General features: G+C 40.7%; 1 protein-coding gene across 1 annotated transcript in view; it reads right to left on the bottom strand.

Moving 5' to 3' along the window:
- Positions 1–15798, bottom strand: part of setd3 (SET domain containing 3, actin histidine methyltransferase) — a 63669-nt gene that overhangs the window by 3923 nt on the left and 43948 nt on the right. The window contains exons 9-10 of the mRNA XM_088427049.1: positions 9808–9882; positions 8738–8904 (exon numbers count right to left, since the gene is read on the bottom strand). Of these exons, the coding sequence (XP_088283175.1) occupies positions 8738–8904; positions 9808–9882 (242 nt within the window). The remainder of the gene's footprint in view (positions 1–8737; positions 8905–9807; positions 9883–15798) is intronic.

The raw sequence follows: 15798 nt of genomic DNA, 5'->3' as shown, positions 1-15798 counted from the left end.
CAAAAACACAGTCTACACTCAAGCATTTAATTAATGAGTCTGTCTGAATGCAGCTTCTCCCGGTTTGGAAGGGGGGCTAAATGGTGAGAGACGAATTGAATGCTGTGATGTAGTCCTACACTGATCAACCAATGCAGGATTTGAGATGGACCACCTCCTCTCCAACACGTTTTTTAGGATGAACCCAATAGACTGTGAGGAGGATCTTACCAAATGGCCTTACCTGCTGTCAAGTCGTTTTTGCACTTGGACACTTCCTGCCTAATATGGCACAATGTGTTATCTTTAGCACTCAGCACCCAGAGCAACCTGTTGAGCCTAAAAGGGGGCTCCACCCACCTGCGGCCCCTTTTGAAGGTTTCTTATTTTCCCCAGATGGGGATGTTAAGAGTTTTTCCTTCCCCTTCAGGGAGCTTTGTTCAGGGGATGCTGTTGTCTATTTATTATGTTCTGTATGACTTTTTTTAACCTGTGATACCCTTTGAGACTGCAGTGACCTAGGGCTACACAAATACTTTACTTGACCTTTCTCAATAAGCCTCTTCTCCCACGATTGCTCAGTTTGGGTGAAGGCCCAGGTCTAGCAAGAGTTTTAGTCATCCCAAATTTCTTTTATTGAAGTTATATGAAGGCCACTGTGCTCTTAGAAACCTTAAGTGCTGCAGAAATGTTTTGCAACCTTGGCCAGATCTGTGCCTTGCCATAAATCTACTCTGACATGCAATGTGAGCTGTAAGGTCTTATAGTGTGTTTTTTTGAAAAATGTCCAATCAGTTTCATTAAACGCGGATGTCTCCAATGAAAGAGCAGAACCATCTCAGAAGAAATGGACAATAAATTAGTTAAATATACAGTAGCTCTGTCTCCGACAGTTTCTACGCTGCACTACGCTACTCTGCACTGCACCAAAGAACATTATGTCTCCACTACAACTCCCTGGGGGCCCCTCCTCACCTCGCCATGATGTCATGTTACCAGTGACAGGATCGAGCATGATGCATACACTAACAAAAAAACAACGGAGCATGTGGAAAGATTATTGTATTTGGTGGGTTGAATGGTGTCTCTCTTGGAACACCGCATCGACCAGAAGACGATATTGATGTTTTAAAACCGGGCTATGTTTTTGGGAATCACAACGCAACGAGTACCAGAAAAAGTGAGTAAGGTAGATTCGAGCTGGGTAGATTTCTCAGTGAAAACTGTCATTTTGTTGAGTGTCACTGCAAAGGTTCTGAATACTTAAGACCATGTGATATTTTGTTATCCCCTTTTCAATTTAATGTGATTTATTAATTATTTTAAATTGGATTAATTTGCCAAAATCTGCATGTTTTGCAAAGATGAAGGACAACAGTTGTCAAATTGCCCAATTTTCTCAACTAAACCCCTGGAAGAGAAGCACTCATACATTAAGGAAAACAAAGTTTGCTAGGGATGCTTAAAGGTGGGCCACAGTACCAAAGATTGTTCCCATCATCACTTTTGTGACAATTGTAAAGGAAGGCATCCGACTTGTTTGCATGCTGACAATTACAAGTTTAGAGATAGATCTCTTATCCCTGGTCCCCTAACTCCGAGCAGTTCAAGTTCAGCTGGTATGACACAACAGCAGCAACGGCTCTCATGTAAATAAGGTGGGTCAATCTCAATAGCACATCCATGATAGTTCCTGTGTGGGTGTCCACAATACAAAACCCATCAAAAGAACAGTTGGTACGCACTATTAGATACACAAAGTAACAGCACATTTGTCAGTGAAGAAGTAAGCAGCCAATTACAAGCAGATGTTCAACCAGACAAATTTAACTTAAAAACCATGATGGGCGTTCACGCCATCATTAAGAGTCTCAGAGTAACTGGCTTACGTGTGAGAAGTTATTCAAAAGATTTATTGTCATATGTATTGTTGTACTTCACAATGAAATTCTTATTCTGTTCACTTCCTCGAGCAGCAGACTACATTCCACAATTGAGCAATAAATAAATAACAATAAAGAGGAATAAACAACAACCAGAGACAATAGTGCTAAATAATGTAGTGCAGAACATCATTAGTGCAAGATTTTTAGTGCAAGATATTGTTTATGCATGGGAGGCAGATTATAGCTAGTGAGAGATTTGTTGAGAATCCAGATGGCTTGTGGGTAGATGCTGTTTGCCAGTCTGGCAGTCCTGGCCCTCAGGCTCCTGTCGCGTCTGCCTGATGGCAGCATGTCAAACAGATCGTTTTGTGGGTGTGCTGCGTGTTCTCCGCAGAACCCTGATGTGGTAAATATCCTGCACTGAGGGTAAGGCTGCTCCCCAGAGGCGCTGTGAGGTCTTGATCACATGCTGGAGAGCCTTCCTGTCTTGTGCCGTGCAGTTGCCATTCCAGACTGTGATGGAGGTGGAGAGGACGCTTTGGATTGTGTATTGGTAGAAGTTGTCAAGAGTCTTTGCTGACATGCCAAATTTCTTCAGTCTCCGCAGAAAGTACAGTCTCTGTTAGGACTTCTTTCTGTTAAGTGTTGTAGGACCAGGTCAGATCCCCGCTGATGGAGGTGTGTGAAGGGAATCATATATTAGGTTGTTATCATTATGTGCTTAGTTCATTGTTACCCATTTATGCAATCCTAGTTCATCTTGACCCTGTCCTTAGATAGAACTGTTGACGCACGAAAGTGTGAGCCGGGACCTTGGCCCAGCTGCCGGTGGCGCCCGGCTGGCTCTTTTGTTGTGTCTTGTAATCTGCTATGCTTCTACTCAATAAAAGCCAGGGGGGGACGGCTGGGCAGTGGAAAAAACTAGCGTTGGAAGACCCACGAGTTACATTTGCCCAAGCTTTTTTTCCCTATGCCGGCATAGAAAAGTCAATCTTGGCTGGTCTGAGTTACTCTTTTTGCTGTTTAAGCAGCTAGGCTTGTCCTAGTCTTCTTTTCTGAGATTTCTCTGACAAGGTGACGAGAAATTTGAAGGCTTTCGCCCTTCTCCACCTCAGTCCCATCGATGAACAGTGGTTTGTGTGGCTTCACCTGCCACCTTGGATTTATGATCAGTTCTTTGGTTTTGTCCGTGCTGAGGTGGAGATTGTTGTTGCAACAGTTATGATTCAAACACCTCCATTGATCTACCTCCCTAATATACAAAAAACTACAGTATATTCCAATTAATTAAGACAATATACCCACGAGTGTCACTGCAAAGCAATGGCCACACCTCACCGAAATTGCAACAAAATGCAACCTCTCCTAAAATGTGACGTTGAAATTCTGAATGGATTTAATTGTCCGAGAGCTTTAGCTCAACGAGAGGAAGAGACAATGAGACTGATGGAGTGCGCACAGATCTCAGGTGGAGCATTGTTGGTGGCTCCACATGGCCACTCACAGAAGAAGAGAATCAGTTAGTTACAATAAAATAATTACCCTACATAACTTCAATGGATGTGATTAATGTGCTAGAGTCACATTTCAAGGATTGTAAACCAATCGACAAAACAGTCTCACAAGAGGATCTATTGTTTTTGAAGAAACTCAAAGAAGGGATAAGGCAAAACGAACAAGGACGCTGTGAGATGCATCTAACCTTTAAACAAAGGCCGCATTTACCAGACAACAGAAAGCTCGCTGAAATCAGACTTGGAACACTTAAAAGAAAAGTTCCGTAATTACGAGAAATACAAAAAGGACTACATAGCACACATGAAAAGCATTATTGACAGGCGCAATGTTGAAGAAGTTCTCAAGAAAATATGTGTTTTTATAAATACAATGTATCAGTAAAATAGTGTGTCTATGTATCTGTGCTATTCTAATGAGGATTTGAGACAACAGGAGAGATTCCACTTCCCACTGGACTCAACCAGGATTGAGGAATCTCTGACTTCATCTCCTTCAACAGATGCAATGAAAATACTCAACAAGCATTGATGACGCTCTGACTTCATCTCTTTTAAGAAAGCTGCTGCTATCAAAATACTCAACCAGGATTGATGGCTCTCTGACTTTGTCTTTGTGAAGGAAATCATATATTAGGTTGTTATCATTATGTGCTTATATTTCTTGTCTAGAATAGTGTGCATTGCTATCCATGTGTGCAGTCCTAGTTCATCTCGCCCCTGTCCTTAGATAAAGCTGTTGACGCAGAAAAGTGTGAGCTGGGACCTTGGCCCAGCTGTTGGTGGCGCCCGACTGGCTCTTTTTGTCATGTCTTGTAATGTGCAATGCTTTGCTGAATAAAAAGCCAGGAGGGGCGGCTGGGCGAATTGAATTAACGTTGGAGAACGCACGACTTCATTTGTCCAAGCTTTTTCCCTATCCATGGTATAGAAAAGTCAATCTTGGCTGGTCTGAGTTACTCTTTTTGCTGCTTAGCAGATCGGCTTGTCCTAGTCTTCTTTTAGAGATTTCCCTGACATTCTACTCAACAAAGACTGGTTCGTGGACAACGGCCTTTTAATGCACGCACACACACACACACACACACACACACACACACACACACACACACACACACACACACACACACGCGCGCACACATATACACACACACACACACACACACACACCCACACACATACCTGCAGTCCTCAGTGAGACCACACCCCTAAAGTGTATAAGAACTGGATGCAAAAGATGAAACATTGTCACTGTTGCTCATGGTAATAGTGGTCTGAGGCCTCATGTACTTTCCCACTCTGTCTGGATTAAATCAATTGTTTCACTATGTTGTGGGATGGGCGATCTTTCAACAAAAACAAACACGCTAGGAAGTAATTTGATGCGAGAGGATTTTCCACGTTCCTTTAGTCCATAGCGATGGAAATCAAGGTGCACAATGATAATTCCATCATCATGGGGTTTATCATTCCAGAAAGCCCACAAAACTGTGTGATGTGTTTGAATGTTCAGCCAAACATGGAGGTACAAGTTTAAACGATCTTCTTCATGGACCGGACCTAACAAACACCCTAATGAGCATTCTTATACAATTCAGGCAGCATCCTATTGTGCTAATGTGCAACATAGAAAAGATGTTCCACCAGTTTCATGTTCAGCAGTGTGACAGAGACGACCTTTGTTTCTTGTGGTGGGAGAATGGAGACATAGATAACCAGCCACAGATATATCGAATGAAGGTACATCTTTTCGGTGCAACATCCTTGCCAGGATGTGCAAATTCTGGACTAAAGAATTTGGCTAAAGGGCATTTTCACCCATTTGGCTCAAGGTTTACAGAAAGGGATTTCTACATGGACACTGTTGAAAAGGCAATATAATGTGCCCGAAAGAACATGGAAATATGTAAGCAAGGAGGGCTTTATCTTCACAAGTCCATCTCAAACAACCACATGGTTTTACAAAGAATTCCACCTGAACATGCTGGACACACAATCACAAAGGACCTGACATTTAAAGACATGTCACAAGAACGAACCTTTGGCATGTCTTCAAATTTGATGATAATACTTTCAAAGCACAACCAGTAAATTGGTGAATCATATTGACTGTGGCATCCATCTATGACCTTAGCTTTTGGCACGATATTTGCTGATTGAGAAAATAATCCAACAGGAAATGTGCTGCCAAGGCATCAAATGGGACGATAACCTGCCAGAAGCACTCAAACCAAGGTGGGAAAACTGGCAACATGACTTTTCCAACCTCGACAAGGTAAACATAACACATTGTTACCTGCCTGATGGCTTCAGAGAGCTAGAAAAAATACAATTGGATCACTTTTCTGATGCGAGTACAAGTGGTTATGGACAGTACACTTATTTAAGGGCCATAAATGGCAAAGGATACATTTATTGTTCATCAGTAATAGCAAAAGCCCATGTTTCTACTACTAAACTAACTACAATTCCCAAACTTGTGCTAACCACAGCTGTAGTTTCAGTCTGTGAGCAACATGTTGAGAGATGAACATCTCTATTCTGAAGTCGAGGAATATTTTTGGACCAATTCGAAGGTAGTCTTAGGTTTCATAAACAATGATTCACTTTGCTTCCATACCTTTGTTGCGAATAGTTAAAAAAATACAGCAAAGTAGCACCCCTCAGCAATGGTTTTATGTACCATCCAAAAATAACCCAGCTAATAGTGCATCCAGGGATAAAACTGTCACCGAGCTCATCTTTTCTGATTGGTTCAGTGACCCCTTCTTTCTCTGGGAGAAACATCTACCCATTGCATTTGGTGTAAATCTGGAGCTGAATATTGGTGATCCAGAAGTTAGAAATCCCCACACATTCCTAACAAAGGCTACTGAAACAACATTCAATCTTACAGAATGTTTGATCAAATTCTCATCCTGGTCTAAGGCAATCAAAGGTGTTGCACATCTCAAAAGAAGAGCAAGGGAAGTCAAATCTAACGCACTTGCTATGATGAGTGAACAAAAAAGTGCAGAGCATTCATCATTCAGGGAGTGCAGAGACCAACAAATCAAAAGGAAATCAAACTGTTAAATACTGGCAAATGGCCTCCACGTCATAACAAACTGTATCACTTTGACGTTTTCTTGAATGGAAATAGTCTCCTAAAGGTGGGAGGGAGAATTTCATCTATCAACGATTCTTTTGAACACCCCACTGTAATTCCAAAGGGACACCATGTGACCAACCTCCTTATAGCGCACTGTCATGATGAAGAGCATACCATAAACCATTTACCATAAATCAAATCCGATCGAGTGGCGATCCCTGGAATGAGTCGAACTGTTGCTTCTTTCTTTCGCCGTTGTGTGATCTCTCATAGACTTCGCAGGACTCCAGAAGGTCAGAGAATGGCAAACTTACCTGCTGAATACTATGTCCTTCAAATATTGCGGCATGGAATGTTTTGGTCCATTTGTTACTATAGTGGGAAGAAGACAACAAAAATGGTATGGACTTGCATTTACTTGCTTCTGCTCTCATGCTGTTTACATTGAGATGTTGGAGGACCTATCCACTGAGGCATTCATAAATGAATTACGGTGCTTCATTGCAATCAGAAGTGCAGTCCGCATTGTGATCAAGGTCCCAATTTTGTTGGTGCACAAAAACAGCTAAAAGCAGCATTAAAACAACTGGACACTCAGAGTTTGGCTGCATATTTAGCCCAAAAGCAGTGCAACTTCATAATGAATGCACACCACTCCAGTCATGCAGGTGGACTTTGTCAGCTCCAAATAAGGACAGTCAGAAATGTACTGAATACCACTCTGTCACTCGCCCATGGTAGACTCAACAATACTTCTTTAAGGACTTTGACATGGCTGTTGTCTACAGTTGCTCGCTTGACTTTAGATAACCTCAACAACCCCGACAGTTTGGAACTGCTTACTCCTAACCATATTCTGCACCTGAAATCCAATGCTGCAATGCCCCCTCCTGGTGCTTTTCCCAAGGAGGACCAAGATGGGACGAAGCGATGGCGTCGCCTCACAGTTCAAGTCTCGAGTTCAATTCCAGCTGGTGACAACCTGTGTGGAGTTTGCATATACTCCCAGAACACGTGTGGATTCTCCAGACACTCCGGCTTCTTCCCACCCCAAAAACATGCACTCTAAATTGTCCTGAGGTGTGATTGGGTGCATAGATGATTGTTCGTCTCTGTGTGCCCTGCAACTGACTGGCAACCAGTTGAGGGTGTCCCCCGCCTACTGCCCCAAGTGAGCTGGGATAGGCACCAGCAAGCACGCTACCCTTATGAGGATTAGTGGCTCTGGAAAATGGATGGGTGGATAGAAGTTTTTGTTTAGGGATATTCTAGTTGTATGTGAAATATTTACAGGACAACGAAGGAGACGAAGGATCTTGGACGGCTGAGCCTTCCTTACTTCCTTGTAGACTGAAGCCAGAGGAGTGGATGATATACTGCAAGTTGGAAACTATTCCTTGTCTAAGTTGTAAACTATGCCTTTTCTTGCTGGCTCCACCTAAGACAAGGCTAGAGACTCGTGGCAACCAAGCCTTTGCAGCAGTCGCCCCAAGGGTCTGGAACAGTCCCACTGTCTATTACATCCGCTCAGACCCTCGTTGCGTTTAAATCAGTGGTTCTTAACCTTGTTGGAGGCACCGAACCCCACCAGTTTCATATGGTCCTTCAACCAACCCTTCTTTAGTAAAAAATAAAATATGATTTTTTTTAGTCTGAGGGGTGGACCTCTGCGGCGGAGGCTCCACCGAACCCCTGAGACCGACTCACCGAAACCCTAGGGTTCGATCAAACCCAGGTTAAGAACCACTGGTTTAAACCCCTTTTTCTTGCTTGCTTTTAATATTCCATGAAAGCTGACATCTCTGCAGTGTTGTCTTATCTGTGTTTTAGCTTGTTCGTGTGTTTTATGTTTTTATGTATCTATTTGCACTTTGTATTTTATCTCCAGCACTTTGGTTGACCACTTTTTTTTTTTTTAAATGTGCTGAATTAATATTATTTGACTTGATTTAAATGGCAAACCGTTCAGGGTGTCCCCTGCCTACAGTCTGCAGAAAGCTGGGATAGGCACCAGTAAGCCAGGGATCCTAGTGTGGATAAGCGGCTCTTGAAAATGGATGAATAGATGCTTTGCTGGATTACAAAGATTTTGACCAGTGTGAAACTCAGCAGTTGCAGTATATGAATTGTGAATATACCTAATTAAAACAGATTTTGTTCTGCACCCTCAATTACTGAATGTGGATGTGGCTGATAGACAACTATGATATGCTGCCACTACCCATGGATGTAAACAAAACAGGGAAAAGAGTACAGGTCATACATACACTTGGAGACCAGCACGGGCCAGCACCTCGGCTTTCATTGCGTAGAGTCTCTCACTTTTGCTGATGCCCAGCTTAATCTTCACCTGATCATGGATGTTGTCTTGGAAGAAGAAGCCATTATGGACGAAAAACTCCGCATTGGATCTTGCACCATAAAATATGTAAATCTACACAGACAGGAGTAAAACAGAGTCAAAGTTCATCTCAGCAGAAGACATAAAAACCTCACTAAACATGAGCAGCTATTTCCTGCAACAGGCACTTGCTGCTAAAAGCCAGCTGACGTCCGCCCTCTACTTGTCCCGTTGCGGTAATTATTGTAAGAAAAAATATGGCCGAAAGAAAAAAATGCATATCTGTGCGTCAAAACTTGGCTTATGTGGCTGACAGAAGAATTTTCCTTGAATAGTGTGGGGGGGGAAAAAAAAAAAATCACCCCCATACATTTCACCTTTATTAAAGTTCATCTTTTATAAATAAAAAGTTCATCTTATATTTATGGGATTCTGATATTCAAAAGTAAACACACCAGGACAGTATGCACGGGCTATACTTTGGTTTCTCATGCAATTTGTTTAAGTAAAGTGGTACCTGAACCCAACCGGTTCTGGGATTGATTACCATTTTTTTTTTAATGGCGATTAAACAAACACATAGGAATTTAGTATGGTGACAAGGGACTTCCTTACATTTCAACAACCATTTGTTTTAATCATTGTGTTGATGTGTAGACATAATTAATTTGGCATGTCAATTGACAACAGTTTTAATAAATCTTTTTTTTTTATCAATTGCTACATTTTTATAAAAATGTATGAGCAGTTGTGTGGTCCAAATTGTTAAACCATGTTCTGAAATAAGCACAAATATTTGTAAGTCACAAATAGGATGTTCCATCATCTTCCATTTTGTGCAAGATTACACTAAAACAACAGTTACGCAACAGGTGAACTTGGCAGAGAAAAACGAAGTGTAGCATATAATATTAGAAAACTGATGCAGTAATACAGTTCGATATATTCAACAGAAGCTTATTGAAACATTTATTTATTATTACGCTCTCTCTTTACCTGCTCATTCTTCTTGTAGTTTTGCAGCGCCATGCACTCGCATCGGTCATCCTCTAAGTTGTAGCCAGTGGTTATCTGCAAAAAATGAGAAACATCAAGACATTCAAGATTGCTTGTGCACAAGTATGAATGTTTACAAGAAGTGAATACCCAGACTTTATTTCCTGAGGTAGTTGAGATGCTTCGATGAGTGTAGGAGGAGGCGCACTTGTTCACAAATCCCTTCACTGATTGGCAATCTAACACAAAATACACTAAAAGCTCTGCTTCTCACCCATAAACTGTCCCTGCTGACCTCAGTGAATTACTTACCCTCTGTATAGCCACTTGAAGCCTCCTCTCCTCTTCGTCCACCTATTGCCTTCACCAACCTAGGACCAAACTCCACCAGGGGAGACTGCGCCTTCCAGACTGTCACCCTATGGCTTTGGAATGGCACAAGAGACCCTGAAGGCTCCACAAAAGTTCATGATCTTAAAAAAGAAGGCCTCGAGACATTTCTTTTTCAAAAGGCCACTAAATGATGTTTTCTCTCCATATCATTTTGTAGAAATTATTTTTGCCCTTTATTTTTTCATCATCATTTTGTAATTTTTGTTTGTATTTTCATCATTATGTAAAAAACAATGTAAATTAAAGGGTCTGTTATCATGATATTTTAAACTTTCCAAAGTACAGAAATATTTATGATTATATCCTCCTGAGATCCAGCATTAAAACAATGGAGGTCTTCCAATTTAAATGTCTCTCAATTCCAATGCAACTGAGATGGTGAATCTTGGCCCTTCTTGCCATTTAAGGACAACACTCTTAAGTTTTGATAAATGTATGTACTTATTATCCAAAGAAACTCAGCAAAAAATCTCAGAGTTATACTTGACTCAAGTTTTTTTCCAAATAGTATTATGAGAACTGTATTTCACTTATGCAATGAATGAAAATATTTTGATCCTTTTTTTCTATTTGTTCATGAAATAAATATTTTGCATCGAACACAAATAGACGATACAATGAAACGAAACCAACCCAGAGGAAGAAAATACCTCTATCAAAATCTGTGGGTGTACAACTTCCTTATAAGGACCGTATAACAGTATGAAGATTTGAACAAAATATTATGGTGTTGTAGTGTCTCATTTTGGCATCTACGTAACGATATCTATGACAGAAGAAGTTGCAAAATCACGAAGAAGAAGTCATGTCACATTGAATACGGAAGCACTGTGTGCTAATTGCTGACCTCTAAATAAAGTAAATGTAAAAAGAAACACAAGACTTAAGAATTATAATACCAGACGACCAGAGCTGAATGTTGGGTAATGGTCCAGATGGTGACCCCCGCCTATTCTTTTTTTTCTATTCTATTCTTTGGGGTGATCGAATGATTTTACTTGCGCTATGGAAAAGGACAATGAAGCTCAGTGGCGGGTCGTCAGGGCCAGCAAGGCCTTCTCTGCTGGCCTAATATAACCTGGCACTATCATAACTATAATAAATTATAATAACTATAATAAAAGTCAATTTCATTTTAAATTTATTTTTATTAAATATATATCTTCTATAAAATGTCTGCTTAGCTGGGAGGCGCTCAGGCATTCGGTTGAACAAGTAGAAGGCTTCTGTGCAGTGTGCAATGACGTATTGTGTATGGGCCCATACTTTTGTTAGCTGCAATAGCTTATCAAGTCATAAGATCACCATCTAGAAGCCTCACGTAGAACATGACGTAATGGACACTCACTGCAGTAAGGCGATGCTATATTGGTCCCCCATGTTTAACGGTGGAAGTGGTTAAATAAAGTTATTTCCAAAGAAGAAGAAGAAAAAATAAAAAAAACATGATGCTCAACCAGCTAATGTTAGTGTTAGCGTACATCGAAGCCAGATGCTTTTTTTTTTTTTCAACCCAGAATGTCTGAAGAAGAGCAAAACAGAAATTGAACCGGCGCGACTTTCAGCATTCATGTCCTTGTCAATACAAAAGGATTTATTATTGGAAATGAAACGCAGCGACAAACTCTACAAGCAAGTCATGAAAATCTTTCTGAGGAGAAAAAAGAAGAAAAAAACTTAAAACTTCCATTTGAGCCACATATTTCTCAGTTTTCCTTCATTTTTTGGGTCCCCTTCCTTCCTCCTCCCAGCTCACCATGCCTAGACGTGACATTTATATTAAATTGCCATTTGTAATTTAGCGTACTAATCCTGTTAAATCTTGCCTGCTCTTGGTCAACTTTGTGGACAAAAAATTTGAAATTATTATTACTTCAAATTTTTGGCACGAATATTGATGTTTTAATTGCTGATGTGGGTTTATTGATGTTTAAATGCTCTGAAAAAAAGTTTGTGTACGTGCTTACCGGTGCGCATGAGGGCTCCAATCACTGAAGGCCCAAGTGTGAAATGCACGGACTGCACTGAGGAAGCTAGATGCTAATGCTAATGCAAACGCTAGTAAAGTACAGTGGAACCCCGTGTTACAACGTCCCTGATTTACGATATTTTCATTTTGCGACATGGAATACTGAGTTTTTTCAACCCCTCTTTATGACATTTTCCCAGTTATGAGAACAAAACAAATGTCATGACCCTAGGGGCTTGGCTGTATTTGTGTTGTTTTGCCTCCATCTACTGGTGTTTTTAGGTAATTGCACTTATTTACTATTGCCATCTAACTGCTTCCATGCAGTACGTGACTACAATGCTGGTCTGCTATTTGTCGACGTCGCCTCACGGAGATGGTGGTCTGCTATTGGTCGGCCTCACTTGTTTCACAACGGCGGAACGGTAAAGCTTTGTTCGATTGTGAGTAGCTACTCGTATTTATAGTGCATTTTACTGCTTAATTCAAAGTTGAAAGGGTTAGCCAAGATTGATAGTGATATTAGAGATGTAAGAAGATGATTTATATAGAAAAGATGCTGGAGATAACCCTTACGAGGGAATTTGGGCATAACAAGCGGCACTCAAAGGTAAATAAATCCTTTCTATATTTTTATTTATGATTTTTTCAGATTGTATACATGCACAGTATATTATATATAAGTAGCACTTACTATAATATTTTCGTACCAATTTTTAATATGTATGTACAATTTTTATGTTTTTACCTGGGGTTCTAAACACATTAGCTATTTAACATTGGTTTGGATTGCCCGTCATACGACAAATTCGCCTTACGACCCCAACCGAGGAACAAATTGATGTCGTAACACGGGGTCCACGGGATTCCAAATTCTGTCACTGAAGCCATCAGAAAAATATTTCATTCCAGTGTGGCAACTGGTCACTTCCAGTGCTTATCTGGTCATTGCGTAAAAAGTAAGAATGTTTGTGTATCTTAATTTCTGTTGTTGTCCGCTCATCAGGAAGACTGTGAGAGATCGAGAGAGTCAGATATAGAGCACGAGCATGCATTGTAGCTGACCAAACGAAGCCAATGTTCTTGAATCGAATCATAACCCTCTGTATTTATTGTATGCCATTACCTATGAGGATTCGTTCTGAATTAATAAATTAAATCACTGCTTTGCTACAGTTTTACTAAATACATCTTGTAAAACTCAGTTCAAGTAATTTTTAATATTACATCAATTTACTGTGAAAGAACAATTTGTTTCAAGTTGGTACAGAAGATATAGTAAAGGGCCATTTTGAAAAGGACCTGGTTAGAATTTAATCAAATTCCAAGGGTTACTCAAGTGAAATTAAAGATAATTGAAATGACTGGAGTAGAATTTAGATGGTTAGAACCTGGATGCAGTGGCGGTCTGTGACTTTCACATGTACCCCTTCATGTCTGACTCTCGAATAACTACCTCTCATGCGCACACCTAAGCATTACGGGGATACAGGGATACCAATGTTGTTGTTCTCGTGTTCTTGCTGCGAATACCCAAGACCCTGACTGGGTGCAGAAAGATTTCATACTGTCTGGCAACACAGGTTAGCTGAATTCTAATTGGCTAAAAACTCCAACTTAAAACTACAACACTGGCAGGAGCGTAACTAAAGGAATATAATAAGACACGAAAAGAACTGAATACGGACTAAAGGAACATAAGAGTTTGAGCTTAAAGTAGTTCATTAGATGTTGTTACATCCTGTGTATGAAAGTGTGAAACTGTAAAGTGCTGGGCGTGTGACTGGTGGAAGAAGACAGAACGTGTGTTGCAAGGGGGTGCAAGAGTGGAATGTTGCAGAACAAGCGGTGGTGGTCGCAAGGAAGATGCAGTGACGAGATAACCCGGAGGCAGCTGTTGGAAAACTAAACCAGCAAGCAAGCGACTCCGCAGGGGAAGGAAGACCAATGAGAGCAAGCTAAATTTAACTGCAGTATACACATAGCCAATAGAATAATGCCAGGATACATTTATTGCTGTTCCATTTGCATATTGTGTAGTATAAGTCATGGCTGGGCAACTCGGATGAGGAGTACGTCTGCTGGTGGCAACAGAGGCGTACAGGGCTGTATTGAGAGGGACCCGAGACCCAGGTGCTTGTTTTAGATCTGTGTGTTAGGAATAAATCCACTCGTGTGTGAAAATGCCAGCTTCCTGATACCTTTCTATTGCAGAACGAGCGCGCAAATTGTTGGATGAGTGGCAGTTGGGTAAGGTCACAAATTGGAGTCAGATTACTAACTTGAGTTTATGTTGATTTAGAAATAAAATTCCAACAGGACAATTTTTTTATATAAATATATATACCATATATATTTAATAAAAATAAATTTTTAATGAGATTGACTTTCAATATAGTTATAATTTTTATAGTTTATTATAGTTATGATAATGATGTCAGGTCACATTATAGTACTATAATGATTTTCTAGGCCAGCAGAGAAGGCCTTTCTGGCTCTGATGATCCACCCCTGCCTGGATGAATCCTTTTCAAGACCGTACTAGGCAGCGTCCCGTCCCCTCACACGATCGCGCTAAATCTAGCTAGACTAACGGGGCATCTTCACCCTTTAAATGGAGAGCTAATCAGGACTATTGTTATTTAACATGAAAAATAGAACCTTGGGTAAGTCTGGGCAAATCTGACAAGAGGAATCATTAACAAACCTCTAACCAGTCATAGAGAAAAGAGAGATTGAACAAGCATCTGCTATTGCCAGGATCAGACCTTGACACTGATCCTTGTCAGTGGTGGAAGACTAATGGAACTCGACGTTACAAAGCTCACAAACTTGCCCAAGAAATACTTGTCTAATCTAGCCACCAGTGGAGGTGGTGGGGGTGGGGGTAGGTAGTGGGGTGGATTTGGGCATCCCTGGTTTAGACGTTTTCAGCACGTGAATACATTCCAGAGATTAATGGCATTAAAGGGGGCTGGTTCGAGATTGAAGTCTAATTGTGTACCATGTGCACATATAGGATTATCACAGACACAAACAGGGTGGGCTAACTATTACGCCAGTTCAGGAAGATGTGAATTATTGTTAAAGGCTCAGGTTCTCTTCTATAGTACACTCTTGGTACACTTACACGTAGTTTTAGTTTTACTTTCAGTTCAATGGGGTCACACTGTCACATGGGTTAGGCCTTCTGTATCTTGCAGAGAAGGGCTTCACAGCTGCATACTTGATCTTTCTGGCATACAGTAAATAGTTGGAAGTGAGACAATAAAATCTAAGAGAAAGCGAGCATTAAAAATAAAATAACTGGACAAAGTTTCCCCCAGAAAGTTCGAGATTGAAGTCTGTGTACCATGTGCACATATAGGATTATCACAGACACAAACAGGGTGGGCTAACTATTACGCCAGTTCAGGAAGATGTGAATTATTGTTAAAGGCTCAGGTTCTCTTCTATAGTACACTCTTGGTACACTTACACGTAGTTTTAGTTTTACTTTCAGTTCAATGGGGTCACACTGTCACATGGGTTAGGCCTTCTGTATCTTGCAGAGAAGGGCTTCACAGCTGCATACTTGATCTTTCTGGCATACAGTAAATAGTTGGAAGTGAGACAATAAAATCTAAGAG

The sequence above is a fragment of the Hippichthys cyanospilos genome, chromosome 11 (genome assembly GCF_059441005.1).
Source record: "Hippichthys cyanospilos isolate Australia breed blue-spotted pipefish chromosome 11, RoL_Hcya_1.0, whole genome shotgun sequence".
Classification (NCBI taxonomy): domain Eukaryota; kingdom Metazoa; phylum Chordata; class Actinopteri; order Syngnathiformes; family Syngnathidae; genus Hippichthys; species Hippichthys cyanospilos.
Note: the sequence above shows the minus strand (reverse complement) of the source record. Positions and strands in the feature narration are given on the sequence as shown.